This window comes from Euphorbia lathyris, chromosome 1 (assembly GCF_963576675.1).
Source record: "Euphorbia lathyris chromosome 1, ddEupLath1.1, whole genome shotgun sequence".
In the NCBI taxonomy this organism is placed as follows: Eukaryota; Viridiplantae; Streptophyta; class Magnoliopsida; order Malpighiales; family Euphorbiaceae; genus Euphorbia; species Euphorbia lathyris.
In genome coordinates this window covers 38,507,104-38,528,510 of record NC_088910.1, presented here as the reverse complement: position 1 = coordinate 38,528,510, position 21,407 = coordinate 38,507,104, and the positions used below count along the sequence as shown (strand labels likewise).

At 38.1% G+C, this 21,407-nt stretch overlaps 2 protein-coding genes across 4 annotated transcripts; one reads left to right on the top strand and one right to left on the bottom strand.

The window, feature by feature from the left end:
- Positions 1-14,296: 14,296 nt before the first annotated feature.
- LOC136228824 (probable inactive leucine-rich repeat receptor-like protein kinase At3g03770) lies at positions 14,297-17,553 on the top strand. The gene is made up of 7 exons (XM_066017305.1): positions 14,297-15,932; positions 16,017-16,153; positions 16,222-16,465; positions 16,545-16,756; positions 16,839-16,864; positions 16,981-17,092; positions 17,196-17,553. The coding sequence occupies exons 1-7, from the start codon at positions 14,585-14,587 to the stop codon at positions 17,403-17,405; spliced, it is 2,289 nt and encodes a 762-aa protein (XP_065873377.1). The 5' UTR covers positions 14,297-14,584; the 3' UTR covers positions 17,406-17,553.
- Positions 17,554-18,014: 461 nt separating this feature from the next.
- Positions 18,015-20,868, bottom strand: LOC136228840 (probable adenylate kinase 7, mitochondrial). 3 transcript variants are annotated; one of them, XM_066017334.1, is made up of 6 exons: positions 20,455-20,868; positions 19,744-19,884; positions 19,434-19,512; positions 19,284-19,324; positions 19,067-19,124; positions 18,212-18,341 (listed from the first exon to the last, which is right to left on the bottom strand). In XM_066017334.1, coding segments are annotated over exons 1-6 (672 nt in total). In that variant the 5' UTR covers positions 20,806-20,868; the 3' UTR covers positions 18,212-18,339. The 3 variants fall into 3 exon arrangements, with proteins under 3 accessions (XP_065873397.1, XP_065873406.1, XP_065873413.1); XM_066017325.1 differs by lacking the exon at positions 19,067-19,124 and having other exon boundaries at positions 18,015-18,341; positions 20,455-20,867; XM_066017341.1 differs by lacking the exons at positions 18,212-18,341; positions 19,067-19,124 and adding an exon at positions 19,158-19,202.
- Positions 20,869-21,407: the final 539 nt, after the last annotated feature.

Genomic DNA, 21,407 nt, shown 5'->3' with positions numbered 1-21,407 from the left:
CAAACTCAAGTTTAATGTCACATGCCTTCAATTCTTAAGTTATCTACCTAAGTAATGATTTTAGCATTTCTTCAAAAGTAGGGTCTAAATGCAAACTTTAGCTCATGCTTTTACAGATACAAGAGTTGTGTCCTACGCCTAAACTAGTTGTCATGCAATTTTAGATTCGGTTCTCAGCCCTCAAAGACAAATAACGAAGTTTAGATTCGAAGGAGGTTCACGGTTTTAGGTCCTAAACATGCAAAAACATAAACAAAACCCAAAAACGCTAAACTAAACTAGACACGACGCAACAAAAATTAAAAATTTATACAATTTTTGCAAGTTTGTCTACCCCTCCTCCTCACACTAAAAATATGCAATAAGTTCCAACATTGCATCACAAATCATGAAGTACGTGTGTAAAGAGTTAGGGTGGAGAAGACAACTTACTGATCGGCCGGGGGGTATGGCCAAGGCATGTTGTAGCGCTTGCAGTAATATGCCGCTACGTATTCAAGACCCGAAAGTCTTCGGTCCATATTCTGCTCAAAGTTGGTGAACCGTTGGTCCATCTGTTGAACAGTGTTAAAGGTCTGTAGGTTAAGATCTCGCATTTCTGCCATCATGGTGTTGATGGCTTGGAACTGGGCCTCCATCCCCAGCGCTTGGTGTTCCCTTTGGTCTCCTACTGTCGCAGGTTCTTCTTCCTCAGGTCCCTCGTCCCTATGCTGTGGTGGAATTCGTGCTCTTTTTCGTCCCCCTCTGCTAGAGCTTGCTCCTCCGGTTGGGTTCCTGTTTAAGACTTCATGAAAAGTAGATTTCCCCAAAAACTTGGAGTTAAGTAAAGTAGGGTAAACAGCAATTTCGGGGTTGTCCAAATTTTTGAATTGGCTCTCAAGTAGGTTGGTAACTAAGTGCCCAAGACCTAGGGAACCACGTTTCCTACTCGTTTGGCTTGAGAAGCCTTCAAATATGGTCTTGACATTATTCACGTGTTTGTGGTTGGCCACACACCATAGTATGAGCAATTCTGTCTTTGAGACTTTATTGCTCTCGTTTTTGCCCAATAAGTTTTGGGCCACAAATTTGTGAACAAGGTTGAGAAGTGGGTCTAGGAGAGCGACTGGGCTAGCAGTCTGGGAGTCAAAGTCTGATATGCCTGTCAATTGTTCCCAAGCCATATCTTTTGTCATAGGTTTCTCAAAGTCTGAGATTGCCTCTGGGTTGTTATAGACTCCCATTAGGGCTGCTAGTGTGGTATCATCGAGATGGTAAGGTTTATCGTTTAGTCTAAAAGAATGCTTCCCACCGCCTAAGGGTAGCTCTTTTTTCCAAGTGGTCAAAAATTCCATAGTAAAGTTGTGATAAACTGGAGTCTGTTTTGTGGCTAGTCTATACCAGCCGTGGAATTTGAGGATTTCATTGAAATCCTTTTTTAAGCCTATACTCGATAAATAAGTTTGATCAACAACTATGTGTGTAGCAAGATCTTGCTTGGAAAATCTATCGTACAATATCCCCTCACGTTCATCAATAAGACCAAAGGGTGGATCATACTTAGCTTGGAGGCTTTCGACGAACTCGACCTCATATTCGGCTTCATTCTCGACGACGACCTTAGCTTTGCCTTTCCTACCCATAGTTCCTGAGGAATAGACCAAAAATGGAAAAGTTAGGACATATTTACAATTTTTAACATAAACCCCCAAATAAACCATTCATAGGCATAAACCATAGCTTTAGGAACTTTAGGGACTAAAACCATAAGTATTTGGTCCCTAAGTGTTTTACCCGTAATTCACAAATTCTTGCAAAATTGGAGATACCCAATGACTAAAACATGGTAAGAATGTAATTCATAACTCTATTGACAAGTTTCTAACTATAATTTGAATAGTTGAACTTTGAGCTAAAATGGGGATTTTACCCAAATTGAGCAATTTCTCCAAATATTCACAAATTGAGAATAGAAATCACACTCAAACGATAAATTAATCATTATGTCAACATAAATTACAAGAAAATCAAGAATTTAAAAGCAAATAAGAGATTTATTTGAGAAAAGAGAGAGAAACCTAAAACTTAGGTTTTTCTTTAAATCTCAAAAATTATCACCCTAAGCTAAATTCTAAGCCTAGAAACATGTTAGAAATCAAAAAATGGGTAAAGATTCATACCTTATATCTTGAATTCGGGTTAGAATGGTGGATTTGGGGGGTTAGGTTTTTTTGAAGAAAAGGGAGAATGAGAAAGGAAGAAAGAAAGAATGAAATAAAAAGAAAGAAGAGAGAAGGGAAGAAGAAGGTGGGGAAGGGGATGATGAGTCACTCCCCCTCTTTTTCTTATTACTTTTCTTTTCTTTCCTATTTCTTTCTCTCTTTTTTTTGTTCGGGGTTTTAAAAATCCCGAACAGCCCGTGTTGGCTGAGCTGGCTGACTCGGCCAACCAGCCCGGCGAGCTGGGCAGTGACTAACTCGCCCGGGTTGGGCGAAATTCGTTTTTTTTTTAATAAAGTGCGGGGGAACAAAGTTTGACAACGTAAATAAACAAACGAGATTAGAATTCAATTAACCCAAACAATAAAAGAAAATAAAAACAAAAGAAAAGGGAATGCATAATTAAATTGTTCAAACTTTGAATTAAAAACCGAGGAGAACCCGATTTCTCCCCCTTACTCAATCCTTTCTCAGGATCTTTGGATTCTTCTCCGTTGTGCTCGGGAGAGAACCCTGTGGCCTTTCTTGCCTGTCCCTATTGATCTGAGCTACCTGATTGCTCAAATCCTTGCAGAAGGCTTCGTTGTTGGCAAGCCTAACCGAGATCTCCTTCAAAAGAGTGATCACCTCATCGGATTCTTTAGGAGGTTGCATTGGCCCTTGGTTCTGCTGTTGATATGGTGGCATGCCAAGCCCCTGATCTCTATGTTCTTGAACAAAACCGTTGGGAGGTCGAAGCACGTTTTGATTTGAATTCCCGTAAGAGAGGTTCGGGTGCTGAGGCCTCCTGTAGTTGCCGTTGTTGTTGTTGTTGTTGTTGTAGGAGTTGTAGTTGTTGGGGTTGGAGTTGTTATAGTTCTGATTGTATCTCGGCTGCCCCCCAACATAGTTGACCATCTCCACCCCATCTTCAGCGAAAGGGCTACCTGCTTGACAATCCTTTCCATGGTGGTCGCCGTCACAGTGCACACAGGTGGGAGGTCGGCTAAGCGTAGCCAACAGTACGTCCATCTTCCTACTTAAATCCGCAACAACTGGATTTTATTCCTGTTCTTCCACAGCAAATACCCGCTGCCTTGTGGGGCCGGCGAGCTTCTGTTCTTGCCACTGCACACTCTTTCTGGCCAGCTCGTTAATCATGTCATATGCCTCTGTTGCTGTCTTTCTAAACAAATCTCCACCTGCTGCGGAGTCTACAATAGCTCTATTGGTGGGTGTTAGTCCGTGATAGAAGACGCTTACTAATTGATGCTTGGGTATGTCATGATGAGGGCACATGCGCAACATTTTTCTGAATCGAGTCCAAGATGTGTGGAGCGCTTCATGCTCGGGTTGGTGGAAGGATGTGATCTCACCCCTGAGCATTGCTGTCTTCGAGGGAGGGAAGTAGTAGGACAAGAATTCCTTCTCCAACCCTGCCCATGTCGTGATTGAACCGGGCTCCAGTGTTCTCAGCCATTCCAAAGCTTGCCCAGTCAGAGAGAACGGGAACAGTTTCAGTCTAGCAGCATCTTGGGGAACCCCATTTGTCCTTGCGGTGTCTGCGCACATTAGGAAGCGATCCAGATGATCATTCGGGCTCTCATGTGCTTCTCCTCCAAACAGTCCAGTTTGTTGGATCAAGTGAATTATACCGGACTTGATTTCGTATGTATTCGCCGAAATGTTTGGAGCAGCAATGCCGGACAGATGCTGGTGTCGGTGCGGTGCCAGGATCTCACTCATCAGACGAGTGTCATTTTCTGGTCCGGTGTTCTCAGCATCCCGCTCATTGTTCCGTTCATTGTCAGTCATCTTGATAGGCTTGATAGGCTCGATGATCTCGTCTTGCTTCAGCTTTCCGATCTGTTTGCTCCTGCGAAGAGTACGTTCAAGTTCAGGGTTAAGAGGGACACACGATATTTTTGCTGATCTCGTAGGCATACGCTGAGAAAAGATAAATACAGAAATAAATGAAAGCTGAAGGGAAATCATACACATCATACAGTTTTGTACAAGTATAAGAACGGTATAAATAAACACATACAGACACGTATAGATGAAGTTGATAACTACATGTTCGTACAAACGAATATAAACAAGCGTAAGTATAAACAAGAATGGTTATCATAAATGAGTATATATAAACATGTGTATATAAACAAGTATAAACGGTATAGATACGTATGAAAAAGTATCATGATTATAAACAAGTATGGTTATTATAAACAAGTATATATGATATTAACAAAGGATATATTCACAAGGAATGCCTAAACTAACAAGTCGACCTTTGGTTCGATATTGCAGAAGAAATAAATCCCCGGCAACGGCTCCAAAAACTTGATGCGCCCTCACCTAAGGTTAGATGAGAACTCACTAAGGGATAAGTGTACCCCGTCGTTATCAAGTAATAAATTTCTGGTTTAAGTCCAAGTTATCGTCCACAGGATTTATTTCTGCAAGTACCGAGCTACTCGATCTCGGATGTTATCTAGGCTTAGGGGGTTTTGAGTTTGTTTGATTAAATTAATCTACTCCTAGGTTGAATTATGATATTCCTAGCTAAGTTATCTGATTCCAACTAAGTTATTCTATGCCTAATTAAGTTACTCTACCCCTAATTAAGTTAAACTACTCCTAAGTGATCTTTTACCAATGCAATTAACCGAAGGAACATGAAGAGATACGATGATAATGAAAATAGAATGTTTAAACAATTGAATTGAAACCTAAGTCACTTGTGTCCAAGGCGATTAACCCGACCTATCCTCCTAAAGTCCCTAGTTCGTGATTCCCTTGTAAGGCCGAAACTAGCTCTAAGGCTCAGTAATTTGGGCTTAATCTTCTATAGGGTCGTCAATCCTATAGGCACTGACTAGGTCAGATTCAGCTCGCAATATGTGCCAACCTAATTTTGGGATTATCGAATGAGTTAAACCAATCAGACAAAGCGTAAGACAAAGATTAAAACATCAAAACAATTGAATAAACAAGAACTATAATATATATCAAAGATGGAAACATTGTCACGAAGTTACAATAAACCTAGAATTCATAGCATGTATCAGAGGCTAGACAGAATGTAAAAGAAGAAAAATCCCTTTCAGGGAACCTGTCTACCAATGCAGGCGTCTTTCTAGGATTTAAGGATAAAGCTCGAGCAATCCTCGGTGAATGGAGCTTCGGAGGTGTCTTCAATGGAGGTTTGAAGGATATGGAGGAGGTGGAGAGGTTTTCTCAAGGTGAAAAGCTAAGAAAATTACAAAGGAAAAAGATATCTAAATTACAATGGAAAAATCCTATTTATAGACGCGGCTCGGGCCTCTTTTTGACCTATTTTCGTGTCCTTATTGGTGTAGGAAGACGTGGGGTCAATCGTGGCTTCGTGGGGGCGGAATTGGTCTTTTTGACCAATTCCCGCAGGTCTGCTCGCCGATCAGGGCGAGCTGCTCGGTGAGCAGGGCTGCTCGCGACGAGCAGCCCCCTGCTCACCGAGCAGGCGCCTGGTGGCCTACTCGCCGAGCAGGCGCCTGGCGGCCTGCTCGGCGAGCAGGCTCTTGCTCGGCGAGTAGGCCTCCAGGGGCCTACTCGGCGAGCAGAAATGGCCCACGGGGCCTTGCTCGTCGAGCGTTTTCGCCCGGCATGCTCTCGATGCTTGCCGAATGTCCTTGATGCCCTTTTTCGACCGAACTTACACCGGCGCACGTATAGAAACTCCAGATAACATTAGTCCAAAAGCTAAATTGATCCGTCAATCGCTTATTTTGAGCAAACGCTTCGTTTGGTGCGACTTTTGACGGACCAATTAGCTTCAAAATATAACGGAATTATACTATGCATGCTATTTCGGCCGTATTTGCCTAAATTGATCATAAAACGAGCCTAAAACGACGAAAAGTAAATAGAACGTTTCCAATTTCTAACTAACTCACACAAAAGCATTTAAATGCGAGAATTGCTCGCTTATTAACTAAATAACGCTAAAACCCGTCCTAAAACCGTACCCAAAGATAGGGGTTTATTACCCCTATCATGGCACTAACTCCCATTCATCGTTTCTTCTGAATTGGTCAAATTCCTCTTGCATTGCGCTCATCCAGAATTCATCTTCCTTAGCATCAGTGAAGTTCTTGGGTTCCTGAATTAAGACGAAGGCTACGTTGCTGAGGTATCTCCTGAGTTGGTTTCTTGTCATCAGGGTATTCTCAGCGGCATCAAGAATAGCACTCTGTGAGTGTCCTCTTGGTATCCTTATCTCCTTTGGTAGATTGATGTCTTGTGCTGTCTGTGTTTCAATAATCTCTACAGGTGTAGACTGGTCAGTGAAAACAATTTGAGGTTCACTTTTACCTTTGATCAGCCCTTGAGGGAATGACTCAGGGGCTGTATCTTGATCAGGGGATACTGAGTGTGGATCATCCTCGGTCAGTGGCAGAAATCTTCCTGCAGGGTTAGTTTCGTCGAACTCAACATGTACTGACTCTTCTAAAACTTGAGTTCGTTTATTGAAAACTCTGTATGCTTTGCTGTTTGTTGAGTAGCCTAAAAAGATAGCTTCATCAGCTTTTGAGTCAAACTTAGCTAGGCTATCTTTGGTGTTTAAAATAAAACATTTACAGCCAAAGGCACGAAAGTATCCAATGTTGGGCTTTCGTCCTTTCCAAAGTTCGTAGGGGGTTTTCTTTAGTATAGGTCTAACAAGAGCCCTATTAAGAATATAGCACGCTGTGTTAACAGCCTCTCCCCAAAAGTACTTTGGAAGCCTATGCTCACTCAGCATTGTCCTGGCGATTTCAACCAAGGTTCTGTTCTTCCTTTCAACAACCCCATTTTGTTGAGGTGTCCTAGGAGCAGAAAAATTATGGTCAATGCCGCTGGCTTCACAGAATTCAACAAACTGTTGGTTTTTGAATTCTCCACCATTATCACTTCGGATGTGAGCCAATTTTAGGTCTTTATCATTTTCAAGTTTTCTAACCAAATTTGAAAATGTCTCAAAGGTCTCATCCTTGCTACTCATCAAGATGGCCCAAGTGTACCGAGAAAAGTCATCTACAATGACCAAGAAAAATCTTCTTCCACCCAGACTCAGCGGCTGGACTGGACCGAAGAGATCCAAGTGTAGTAACTCTAATGGACGCTTAGTTGAGACAATGTTTTTACTATGAAAAGATTGTTTGGTTTGTTTTCCAGCTTGGCAAGCGTGGCATAGTTGATCTTTTTCAAATTTAAGTTCTGGCAATCCCTCAACCAATTGCTTTCTTGCTAATTTGGCCAGGAGGTCCATGCTTACATGACCAAGTCTCTTGTGCCATAGCCAGGAATTTTCTTCCTTTGAAACTAAGCATACAGTTTTTGAAAACTTTTTCTCTAAGTTCAGCATGAAGACATTATCAATGCGAGGGGCAGTTAAAATTAACTCATTAGTTTTACCCTCGAATATTTTACATCCAGTGTCATCAAATATAACTTTTCTCCCATTGTCACATAGCTGAGCTACGCTGAGTAAGTTATATTTGAGTCTGCTGACTAGGGAGACTGACTCAATAGTAGGATTACCTCCAATGGTTCCTGACCCTACTATCTTACCCTTTTTTGTTGTCTCCAAAACTTACGCTTCCTCCTCGTTTCATCACCAGTCATATGCCTTGAGCATGCACTGTCAATATACCACATCTTTGACTTCTCAGCACATCTCAGGCCTACCTGCAATGTAACTAGTTACTAGGTACCCAATTCTTTTTGGGTCCTTGCTTGTTAGGTTCAACAGGTAAAGCATCATATTTTATTTTATGGCGGCATACTTGGACAGTATGGCCATTCTTTCCACAGAAGTCACAGCTGACCTTCCGTTTAGGATTTTTCACTGACTGGTCAGCACCCCAGTGATGAGCGTGCCAGCACACCTTTGTGGTGTGTCCTTTCTTCCCACAGAAGTCACACTGGAAATTTCGCTGGGGATTCCATCTCTGCTGACCAGTACTTTGGTACTGAGCATTCAGAGGAATATTTCTTTTGTTTGGAACCTTTAGTTGGTTCTGAATGGATGTGACGTCCTTTCTCAGTTTCTTAGAATCTGATTGGACCTCAGAGACAAACTTTTGCATAATTCTGATGTTACTATGCAAATCTGAGTTGTCCTGGAGAAAATATCAAAGGTCACTCAGTTTGACCTCCTCAACCTCGTCACATCGCCTGCTGAGTGCTCTAATTTTCTTATTACACTTTTTGACAAGTGTGTAGAGGTCACTCAAGGCATTAACCATTTCATTTCTGAGGTGGGGAAGTGATATTACCTCATTTGATTGCTCCTCATCGTCAGATGCAATGGAGGGGTCAGCATGCTCAGAGACGCACGGCTCAGCAAGTTCGTCAGCCATAAAACAGATCTTTGCTGACTCAGTGGCATCAGCTTCTGATGATGAAGACTCATCACTGTCGCTCCATGTTGCCACCATTGCCTTTTTGCCGTTCTTCTTTTCTTTCCTCAGCGTGGGGCAGCTTGACTTGATATGGCCAGTTTGATGACATTCAAAGCATGTAATGGGCTTTGAGTTGTCTTTCTTGTATTTGCTGTCGCTGGACTCAGTTTTATACTTATCAAACTTTCTGTAAGGCTTCTTAGAATATTTGTCATTCTTTTTGAACAGCCTTTTCATCTTCCTTGTGAACATAGCCATCTCCTCATCATCTGTTGAGCTCCCATCAGTGGAGTCAGCTTTCATGACAAGAGACTTTTGCTTCTTGTCTTCAGACTTTTCCTTCACCTCGAAATTTTTCATCGAGATCTCATGGGTCAGCAGTGAGCCGATGAGTTCATCATATTTATAGGTGGTTAAGTCTTGAGCTTCCTCAACAGTAGTCTTCTTTGCTTGCCAGTTTTTAGGAAGACTCCTAAGAATCTTCTTGACTTGTTCTTCCTCAGTGAAGATCTTCCCAAGTCTCTTGAGCTCGTTGGTGATGTTTGTAAACCTTGCATTCATGTCAGATATTCCTTCATCATCGTTCATTTCGAACAGCTCGTATAGTCTCATCTGCTGGTTCACCTTGGACTCCTTCACTTTGTTGGTTCCTTCGTAGGTGACCTCTAGCTTCTTCCAGATCTCCTGCGCTGACTCACAACCTGATATCTTATTATATTCTGCAGCATCAAGCGCACAGTGAAGCATATTTATAGCCGAAGCGTGATTTTGTAGCTTCTTGAGATCATCCTCTGTCCATTTGGCCTCAGCTTTGACAACTGTTTGGCCAGCCACAACTTCAACAGGAACAAACGGGCCTTGGACTATTGAAAGCCATGCACTCATGTTTGTTGCCTGAATAAAGTTTTTCATCATATTCTTCCAGAAGGTGTAGTTAGACCCGAAGAATAGGGGAGGCCGAGTGATGGACAACCCCTTAGGTAAGATCTGAGTTGTCTGGTTTCCTAGGAGAAACCGAGTGTTGTTTTCAGCCATAGTGGGGATCAACTCAAGGTAGTTAAACCTTTCACAGTGAGCTTTTAGGCTCTGATACCACTTGTTGGTGCCTTATAACGTAACAAGTTAGTTCCAAGGGGGGGATAGGAACTATTTAAAATTTAAGTACGTTAAGGCTGACTTCTTTTTCTTTGAAAAAGGATTACACAGCGCGCTGAGTAAATAAGACACTAGCTTAGTCAACTGGTGACTAAGTCAGCTTCTTTCGTTGAGCCAGGAGATAACACTTTGAGTCTATTCCTGAACTCAGATACTCAATACACACAACTCAGCGTGACCTCTTTACTTGGTCAGTTTTGTTTAAGCAAGCAATATATATATTAAGGAGTTTAAGGTTAGAAAGATGTTACTCAGCAGATTTATGCAGGTTCGGCCTCTAAGCCTACGTCCTGTCCCCGGAACACGTTCCGAGCTTTCGAATTCTCTACTGAGCTCTTTAACGGTAGAGCATCAAACCTTTTACAACTTAGAAGCTGAGTATAACAAGAGTACCTTCCTTTATACCTCTACTCACTCCTAAACTCTCGCTGAGTACTATAACCGAGTACTCAGCCTCTCCTTTCTAATCTCTAGAAATGATAAAGATTTTTCCTAAACAACAATTGCTAAGACACTTTAGATGATTGAAGAATCACTCTAGACTTTTACACGAAAGATATAGAATTTTGTGTAAGTATTTGCTTTGCTTTTTCTCGCAGAACTTTGAGTAGAATTTTGGTCAGCGTAATGGCTTGATAAAAGTTCTGTTGAATGAAGCATTGAAAGGCCCTATTTATAGAGACGTCTGAGACATCAGTCATTTCGAATTTTGAAATAACTGTTGGAGGGAAATGGCTTCCTGTCGTTGTCACTCAGTCTTGCTCAGAGCTCTCGGCCAATCAGATTTGAGTATCTTCTGTCCTTGGTCAGTGTTGAGCAGCTTTTAGTCAGCTCGGCAGAATGTCTCTCCATTTATGGTAAGGTCAACTAGACAACGTTCTGTGTCTTCTGAACTTTACCCAAAGTGGAAACACTTTGTCTGGAAGTTGTTCTTGCTCAGCTGCTGTCTTGTACTCTTTGTCGATTCAACTCAGCAGCTTCGTTACGAAGTTATTCATCGAAGGTCTTCTCGATCCTTCTTCCGCTGAGCTGCGTTTTGTTCATAACGACAGCATTTTGCATACGCGGGCCGAGTTGTCTTGATCTGTTTGACTTGGGCTTTGACTTCCGTATTTGGGCTTTAAGCCTTTTAGTCTTTATGTCTTATAAACAATTTAACTTAACATTGAACAAACACATTAGTTAAATAAATCAAAGCATTTAAACTTAGTGTGTTTAGAATATATTTAATTTTACTTAAATAATTTTGTCAAATCAAAATCATGTGCAAATGTGTTTCAACAGTAACACCCTTACTCATCGAATAGGGTACCAAACGAGCAGTCAAACTATCAAAGTCAAAGTCAACCATTGAAGCAGAGTCAGCCAAGTACAAAACATGAACAAGAGATGTTACTCGGCGAGTAAGACCTTAGTCTACTCGACGAGTAATGACTAAAGGGCTGATGTTCCTATTCCATCTCTAAATCGGGAGTTCTAATTCGAATCAATCTCAAATATTGTATTCCGACTGAGAAGTGGCCAGAAGACCTAAATAGACAAAGAAGACGAATTGAGCACTATAAATAGAGGCTTAACAATATGTATTTGATAGTCAGTTTTTATCGTACAATTATATTATAGCTTTAGTTTTAGTTCGTTTTTAGTTTAAGTAAGTTCAAGTTCGGTTTTTATACTTTCTACCAAGGTACATTCGTTCTTTATTTGTAAGATTTCAATATCAGTTTGTCTCCATTTCTTATTTATCTTAACGTTTATTTAAGTTCTTGTTCATCTCATCTTTTCATTCATTCATATTGAGTTTAATAAACGTATTCGATAAACATGCGCCCACCTTCGATCCATTTTACCCCCATTCTATGTTTTAGCTTGAACATGAGCTAAATCACCTTTGGGATAAGATAAAGGTGAATCGTGTTTAACAAATATGGATCAATAAACTATTGTTTAAATCGTGTTGTAAAAAGTATAAGAACGAGAGATTCAGTTAGAATTTATTTACTCAGTTTAAGCTAAGAAACCTAACCAAGTAATTAGCAAAAGAGATTGAATTGTGAAACCTAATCAAGTAAACAATTCAACCGAGTAACCTAACTTTACCTATACCTTAACCAGATAGTGCGGGTTTGCAGTCTAAGTCACGACTTAGCTTTGGTTTTCATTATAATTCATGCTTTTTAGTAACTTTAGGGATTTTGCCTAACCAAGCATCGACCTAAGGGAATTAGGAATAGAGTTAGTAATTCTAGACCGAGATTACTATCTTATTAAAGAAAACTACCGTCTGAAGTCTTATATTTATTGGAACACAACATAGTTTATTCCATAGTAGTTAACACGAGAATCTAATATCTTAGTCTTCCACTCATTCATTAACAACCGATTATTAATCTATTACTTCCTAGTTTAAATTAGCATTAAAGTGACAACAATTCAAATCATCTTAATTATTCCTTAGATAATATAGAGTTTTTGATATGAATAGGGAATTGAAAACTAGTCTCTGTGGGATCGATATCGTTCTTAGGAACGTTTACTACTTGATAAGAATAGAATTCTCTTGCTCTTAATTTAGCTATATAACTTTAGCCTGTCATATAGGCCCCTTGAATAGAAGGTCCTAAGCGGGTGCCTACATTGACTCCCCCTAGAGCCACCCGTAACTTTAAGAGATGGGTTTGGAGATCCAAAATCAAAATTTCTATCATATATCAATTAGCAATCAAGAAATGAACCAACTCTCTTACAAGATTGATTGTCTATTTGATTGTTTTGTTTGTAGCTTTTTCTTTTGTTTTGCCTTTTTATTTAAAATAGTATAATAAGTATCCGTTTGTTTCCATTTTTTAAAACTACTTTTTACCTTTTAATTATAAAAAGAAGATAAAAAATGTTTGGTAATATTTTGAAACAACTATTTTTAACAGAAAAAATAATGAATATCTATTACTTATCCCCAACAATAAATAGGAAAACAACAACAGGAAACAGTAAACAAAAACGGATGAATCAAACGGGTGTTAAATTATTTAGTTAGAATTGAAAAACAACTACTTCTAGTTATTCTGGAAAAAAAATCAACTAGCTTCTACTAGTTAAGAGATATGTTAGTAAAAATGGAAACTAACTTTTAAAAAGTTATTTTTAAAAAAAACATAACTAAAAAACGGAAATGAAAATAGAAACACGCAAAAAAAAAAAACGCTACTGAAGATGAATTTTAACATAAACTACCAAAAAAAAACAATCGACTATTACATATTAGTAATAATTAATTTATGGCTTAATACATCATTTACAAAAAAAAAAAAGTTTGATTCACTTCTTGAACTTTTAAAGAGTTTCGATAGTCCCATGCAACTTGTATAAAATGTTCAGTTGACCCATTGAATTTATAAAATGTAATCAATTAAGTACTCGGTTATAAAAAAAATGAGTTGCATGTGTTCACCTGTCTTAAAATGTTATTATATATTCATATAATAGATTAAAACATATTAAATAGGATGTTTTTATTTACTCAACGGTAAAACTTATCTTCTCTAATATTAAAACCACATTTTTTGGTTTTTTTTTTTATTTCTTTTAAGATATGTACAACATATTTTTCGCGTTTAACTTTTTTGTTTTTTTGCAAGTAAATAATTAATTGATTATATTTTAGTTCATAAAGTTAACTATTTTATGTAAATTGAAGATGCTATAAATGCATTTTAAAAATTGAACCAAACTTTTTAGATAACATGTATTAAACCTTAATTTATTGTTAATGATTCAACAACTATTTTCCTAACAGCAAAATACTCAAAAGCAATGGAAGAACAGATTCGTATGGGCAAATTGGGTGTGTTCATATTTCATATTAGAGACAGCCTGTCACTCCTATATCTCCAAGTGGCTCATCGCAAGTTCCAAGAACTTTCATTATTACTATTATGCCCCTTTGATTCCTTGTGTCTGACAACCTCACTTAATTTAAAAACCAAAGGAAGGAGCTTTTCTATATGTAAATGGAAAAACAAAAGGTATTAGTTACAAATTTATACCTACCCTTTTCAGTGATATATATAGGATTCTTTTACATTTATAATGCAAGGAATGTTAAAATTATTTTCAAACAAAATTAAAATTATTCATACCTAACATAAAAATTTATCGATAATTTAAATTTTAATAATTTATTGGTAATAGTAAATATTTTAAATAATTAATTGATATGTCAGATTTATGAGGTATTTAGTAGTTTTAAGTGTTTAGTTAGTTATTTTTATTTTGAAATTTTTTTTTTTTTTGGGAAAAGTAATTTTTTTTAGATAAAACAAGCTGGTAAAATTGATGCTGTTGGAAAATATATAACATTTTACAATTTTGGTACTTGAGACATAAATCTGTATTTCTACAGAAATAATGGGAACAATTTTGTATTTTACCCCCAAAAAGAAAAAATGATTGAATGGATTTATGATTCTCAATTTGTCTTTACATATTGCTGAATAGATTAAAATTGACAGATTTCCTTGACTTTTTCTACTCTCTCTGTACTCTTTTCAGTATTTCAGCTTCCAACTGTTCTAACTATTAAAGCTCTTGTCTTTCCATCAATGTTGGGAAAATCATTCAATCTTCAAGCAATAAACTAGCTGCATCTACTCCAAAACTCACAAATTTCATTTACTGGAAGAGAAAAGGTAAAAAAATTTAGCACCAAAAGGTAAAAAACTTCAGCAGTAACCTTTTCTCTTTTCTTTCTTTGAGAAACCTCACTTCTGCCATAGCTTTTCCTTCTAGGAAAAGGAAGAGAAAAGGTAAAAACTTTAGCTTCTGTTGATGGGAAATTGCTGCTGGTTTTTAGTGTCATGTCTTGTATGGAGTTTTGTGATTGTGGGTACTCATCAATTGCAATCTTCTCAGACACAAGTGCTTCTTCAACTGAGGAAGCATTTAGAGTACCCAAATCAACTTGAAATTTGGAAAGATCGTACACTTGATTTTTGCTATTTAACTTCATCTACACAAGTCAATTTGACATGCCAAGATAATTTTGTTTCAGAGCTCAGAATTATAGGAGATAAGACACCCAAAGTTGACAACTTTTTTGGGTTTGCAATTCCTGATCATACTTTATCCCCCAATTTCACTTTAGATTCTTTTGTTGTCACTCTTGCAAGGTTAACTAATTTGAGGGTTCTTAGTCTTGTATCTTTAGGCATTTGGGGTTCACTTCCAGATAAAATTCATAGGTTGTCTTCACTTGAGTACTTGGATTTGAGTTCAAATTATCTCTTTGGCTCAGTACCTCCTAAGATTTCAACAATGGTGAGAGTTCAAACTCTTATTCTAGATGATAATTTCTTCAATGATACGGTTCCGGATTGGTTTGATTCGTTCTCTAATCTTACAATTCTAAGATTGAGCAAGAACAAGCTGCAAGGTCCATTTCCATCTTCAGTACAAAAGGTTACTACTTTAACTGATCTAGTCTTATCCAACAATGAGATATCAGGGAAGTTGCCAAATCTTGATTCCTTAAACAACCTTAGAGTTCTCGATTTGAGTGCGAATCGACTAGATTCTGATCTGCCTCGAATGCCGAAGGGGTTGATAACGGTATTCCTCAGAAACAACTCGTTTTCGGGTGAGATTCCACATCAATATAGCCAATTAAGTCAGCTTCAACACCTTGATATGTCATTCAATGGCCTAACAGGAACGCCTCCTGCTGCACTTTTCTCATTGCCAAACATCAGTTACTTGAATTTGGGCTCAAATATGTTAACTGGTTCACTTCCAAACCGTCTAAGCTGTGGCAGCAAATTGCAGCTTGTTGATATATCTAACAATAGTTTCACTGGAGGATTGCCTGATTGTTTGAGCACCGAATCAGATAATCGAGTTGTTAAGTTCGGTGGTAATTGTTTGTCCATGGATTTACATCATCAGCGTGCAGAATCATTGTGTGCCGGAATGCCTGAGAAAAGGAAACAACCTGCTGGAAGAGTTGGAATATTAGTAGGTGTTGTATTTGGCATAATTGCTGCTGTAATGCTTCTCGGTTTTGGCTTTTTCGTCGTTAGAAGATGCTGCACGAGGGGAACCTCAGAACAGCATTTGTTGCACAAAACAGTGCAAGACAACTCAGTAGCAGGTTTCTCACCTGAGATGATCAACAATGCAAGTAGGTAGAGGAATTGTGGGTTTGAGTCTTTTCGTTTTCGTGTAACTCATGATTGTTTTTCCTCTGTCGCGCTTTCTTCTTCAGGATTTGTTTCTGAAGCTGCAAAATTGGGGACACAGCAAGTTCTCCCAGTATGTCGTTCATTCACTCTCGAGGAGTTAAAGGAGGCTACAAATAACTTTGATAATGCTACTATTTTGGGTGAAAGTTGTTTTGGAAAGGTACTTCTTAAGACTTCAGTGACATTGTTTCTTGTGAAATATTTGGTAAAACATCTTTGTTTTCTCAGTTTTACAAAGGAAGATTAGCAGATAGGACCCAAGTTGCTATAAGGTGCTTACGATCATCGAAGAAATACACGGATCGGAATCTGAAACTGAGGTTGGATTTGCTGGCAAAGCTTAGGCATCCAAACTTGGTTTGCCTCTTAGGGCACTGCATTGATGGTGGAGGCCAAGATGGTTACAAAGTGAACAATGTCTTTCTCATATATGAATACATTTCAAACGGGAATCTTCATACTCATCTTCGGGGTAATTCTTGATGATTTCCTTCAAATTATGTTGTATAAAGTAGTGAATTATATTCTTAGTGAAGCTGTGTTACGTGCAGAGGATAATCCAAGCAAGGTTCTAAATTGGCCAGAGAGATTGACAGTACTAATTAGTATTGCCAAGGCTGTGCAGTTTCTGCATACAGGAGTTATTCCGGGTTTCTTCAACAATCGGTTGAAGACGAATAATATACTGTTGAATGAGCATGGAATTGCAAAGTTGAGTGACTATGGACTATCCATTGTATCCGAAGAAATAGGAAAATCCGAGGTACTGCACCTTCTAATTTTTTATACTACAATATTACCTTGATCCTTCAGGTTCCTGACTTTTGCTGGTTATTTGTTTGCAGGAAGGTGGAGAAGGCAATAAATCATGGTGAGTACTTCCTTTCATCTCCACACACGCAGTAATTTGGTATACCGAAAAATTGGAGTATAAATGCAGAAGTAGACCTTTTACAGCAACTGCTAATATATGTATTCACATTTCAGGCAAATGGAAATATTAGAGGACGACGTTTATAGCTTCGGGTTCATATTACTTGAATCACTAGTTGTCTCCTCAGTATCTGTCAGGAGAGACAGGCTTCTACTAGATGAATTGGTATGAACTTCAATACCATATTAATTCTTACCTTATAGTGAACATAAATTGAACATCATTAGAGTTATTTTGAACTTCTCTGTCTGCTTCTTTTCGCGTTTAGGTATCATGTAACACCCCAGGCGGCAATAGGAAATTGATAAACCCAGTGGTGCTTGCGACTTGCTCGCAAGAATCTTTATCGGTAGTGATTGGCATAGCAAACAAATGCATTTCGGAATCATGGAACCGACCTTCGTTCGAGGATATCCTCTGGAACTTGCAGTATGCAGCTCAAGTCCAAGCATCAGCAGATGGTTCAAAGGAGTTGTGACTTGTTTTTTTTCATTGAGATTGCAGCTACTGCAATCTGTAATCTCAATTTGTTGCATAGTAACTGTTTTCCTTTGTTTTCTAGATTTGTATAATATAACTAACCAAAATGATCAATTATCAAAAGGGAAACAAATTTCCTTTCTTCAGGGATTAGCTCATTTCTTACAAAAGTATTATTACCGTGAGTGTCCAGTCTCAAAATTGCGCATTGCTGATGCGGCCAATTCATATTTTTCTAAACAGAAATGTGTGATCAACACAAAGTATCAGATGTTGTACACTCTCCCTTGGACAATTTCTATCGTCCTATGGTTTGTTTTATATGTAATAACTACGATTCCTCTAGTGATAATAATATAATATACAGATGATGAAGCTGGCGGAATGCCAATTACTCAGCTCGCCAAGCTTCTGTTAGCAGCTGAAACTTGAACATGATGATGGCAACCAGTCAAGAGGGCGAAAGATAAGCTTGGATGTTTGCTTTCATGTTCAAAATTTCTTTCATTGAGACTTCTAGACCTGATACTTTCTCAACTAGATGAGAACAGCACAATGCCAAAAACTTATTTTCTCAAGCTAATTTGAAAGACATTACATGCTTGCATCATCAAAACTGCTTACAATTACAGAACCATAAAAGAAATTCTGAGAAAATGTGCATATCCAACACAAGTGCATGTTTTCCTCCTACCTACTAATGCTATTCATGTTACTTGAATTTACAATATAGTTCACCTGACCAAAAGAATTGATGGGATGGAGTTTAGAGCAATGTATGTCCTCCAGTTAGTTTTTTTGAACTATGTACAGCATTTATATTTTGTAGATGTAGTACAGACAAAAGACCCTGCCATGTTTCTCGTGGTGCGCTGCCTACTTGAAAGTCAATAAGTCTTTTTGTTTTCCTGTAATAATCTTCCAGTGGCTTGCTCTGAGGAGAAAAATGGAAAGTTAATTACAGAAGAAAATCCCTCTGCTTAAATAGAAAAACCATTTCAAAGTCACTTAAATATCGAATTATTGCTTATGATGGAAACTATGGTGATGTTCTGCAATTATAACTTATTTTCCTTGAGATTGTAAAAACATGATTTGGAACTCAGTGTAAGCAGCAATTTTAAATAAGCAAGCTAATTATCATGCCATGACTGGTGCATTGATATTGAACCAAATGCACCTTTGTTTTAGCAATATAACTGTCTCCTAGGTTTGTCAATTGTCATCCACCTGCAAGATCATAAAACTATTCCAATAGGGTCTGTCCAAAATCTCACCCCTGCATAGATTTCACTAGAACCATTTCATTGTCACGAACCATATGCAGAGGTTCGTGCATCCTGAATTTCAGACCTGCAAACTTGAATAAAAGCAGAAAGATACAAGCAAATTTCACTGCCCAAAAGATGGTTTGCTACTTTGTTAACAACCATCATCATATGCCACATAAATTATGCTGCTTTCTCGTTTGATCTGTATGGTAATATACTAATATTGGTTCAGAACTTATGCCAGTAAATTCTGAGACATAAAAAGGGAAACAGGACAAGGGGAGAAATAACACTTGCAGACTAATCAATGCTTGAAATTCGCAGTAAGCATCAAGCATAACCTCACAAACTCATGATTACCCAGTGGAAATCTAAATAAGGGGCTCACATTGCTTTGATGAAAAAGCGCACCAATCGAGACTTATTCTTGGAGTCTGAGGTAGCAGCTGAAATAGAAGGGGTGTTTGCAAATACCCCATAAGAATTCGGACAAATTATGCTAATGGCTCCAAACAATCTCCGGACTGGGAAATTGATTTCACCAAGGAAATTACTAAGACATTGAAAACTATGCTGTATGTATGAGCACAAGAATTACAATTTACCTGTTCAGCATAGGCTACCAGCTTATCTTTCCAGGGACCTTCTGCAATGAGAACAGAAGATTTTTGTTGAGCCTGTAAGGCAATAGCAGGACTTGCACTAGAAAAAAAATCAATTTTTAAATGATTTATGAAAGTGGCCTAACGTGTTACCTTCTTGCTTTATGAAAAAATCCTCAGTGCATTTAAAATTCACTACCACATCAATCTGTGCAAGTTCATCAAGAATCTCCTGCATATATTAAAAAATAATCAGAAGAAAAGGTGACAGAGCAGGGTCAAGTGATTATATAGCAAATTTATACTAAAAATAAAAAATCAAAACCAAATTTAGCATTTGAGACATGCACAAAGTAGATAATATTCCAATTGCCAACATGCTTAGCATGCCAATTAAAACTCTGGCTTAGATTGAAAGCATTCAATTAATGACACCTACATGAGATTGCTAACAGAGACTTACAGCCTGTAATTGTGAACTGGGAATTCCATCCAGAATGAAACTAGTTTCACCTCTGTAATATCCATCTTCAAGCCTCTTAGAGAGCAGGCCAAAAATTATATCCTCAGGTACAAGTTGCCCACGATTCACAGCATTTGCAATCTATTGTAATAAAAAAACAAAAAGTGATAAGGATGGTGCAATTACATCTTCTCATGTTTCCATTATTAGTAGAACTCACAATTGTTGTACATAAAAAGCAACTCGAACAAGGTAAACTTTAAATTGACAACCCCAACATATCTATCTACAGCAACCAATCTTCAGCTTCCAATATCTAGCAGTTCTCAATTATTACAGAAATAAACCTATGCAAGTAATCGATGTATTTGCCATTTGGAAAGAGGGAGCGTTTCTTAAACAACTTTTTATATCATAAAATATCTTATAGTAGGTTCAATCGACGGGAATATCATCTAACCGTGGTCATCCATTTCTCAAACGCTGTATAATTTCAAGAATAAACAAGGTACGAGAAATAGATTAATCAAGTGTCCACAAAATCAAGCGATCATGATTATTATCAAGGAAAACATAAGTAGCACAAGAATCCAAAGCCCTAATGAAGTTCTAAAATTAACATACAACAAATTCCCGAAGATAAAACAAAATCATCAAAATCTACGGCAAGAAAAAAGAAATTAGAACAATTAAATAGAAAGGAATCAAGACCTGTTTGTATAGAACGGTGCCAGGCATGAGCTCCTGCCGAACGAGACTAGCCATTGAAATATAAGGAACCTCTAGGAGCTTCGAAAGTTTATCGGCATAAACACGCTTCTTGATACGTGGATATCCAATGAAGGCCCACTGCACCCCTGTTCTTGGAACGGAGGTGTCCGTGTCAGCCATAAGAACCGTCGGAAACGACTCGCAGTGATTGCTGTTGTTGTAACCGTAGTAGTCGACGTCGAGCAGCGGTTGAGCTGCGCCAGCGCTGATGTAGAATCGGCCAAAGACAAGACGTTGAAGTGGCGGAGCGACCGTCGTGGCGGTGGCGATTCGGCGGGTGAGCGCGATCATGGCCGATGAAATTAGAGAGAGAAATCAAAGACAGTAGGTTAGTGAGAGTGGCAGTGAGAAGAGTGAGATGAACAGCATTTAATAGGATGCCACGTCATTTAGAAATCGGGAGACCGACACGCGCTACTAGATATTTTACGTTTTCTGTTACAGGTACTAGATATTTTACTGATTTTGCTTTCTTTTTTTCCCTCGCAAGTTATTAATATTAATATTATCAATACTTTATTCCTTCAATTCTTATTAATGAGTAATTATAGTAATTAATTACTATAATTAATGATTATTTACTATAATTGCTCCTTATTTACTCTTCTACTTACACGAAATGGTCAAAAACATCTTAAGCCTAAATTTTTGTAATTTTCTTTTATTTATTGAGTCTCCGATGGGTTAGTTTGACATATTCAACTATCAATTAATTTCTACTGCATCCATAGAAATTAGAAAATTTTTAAATTTTTTAGAGTAGTTCCGGAATAATATTCCCTAATCATCTTCTATGTAGTGATAGACAAAACGATTTTCATTGGTTGGATGTATTACTCCTGGAACGCAGTAAAATTTCTCATAGATTTTTTTTTTTTTTTGAGGAAAAACAC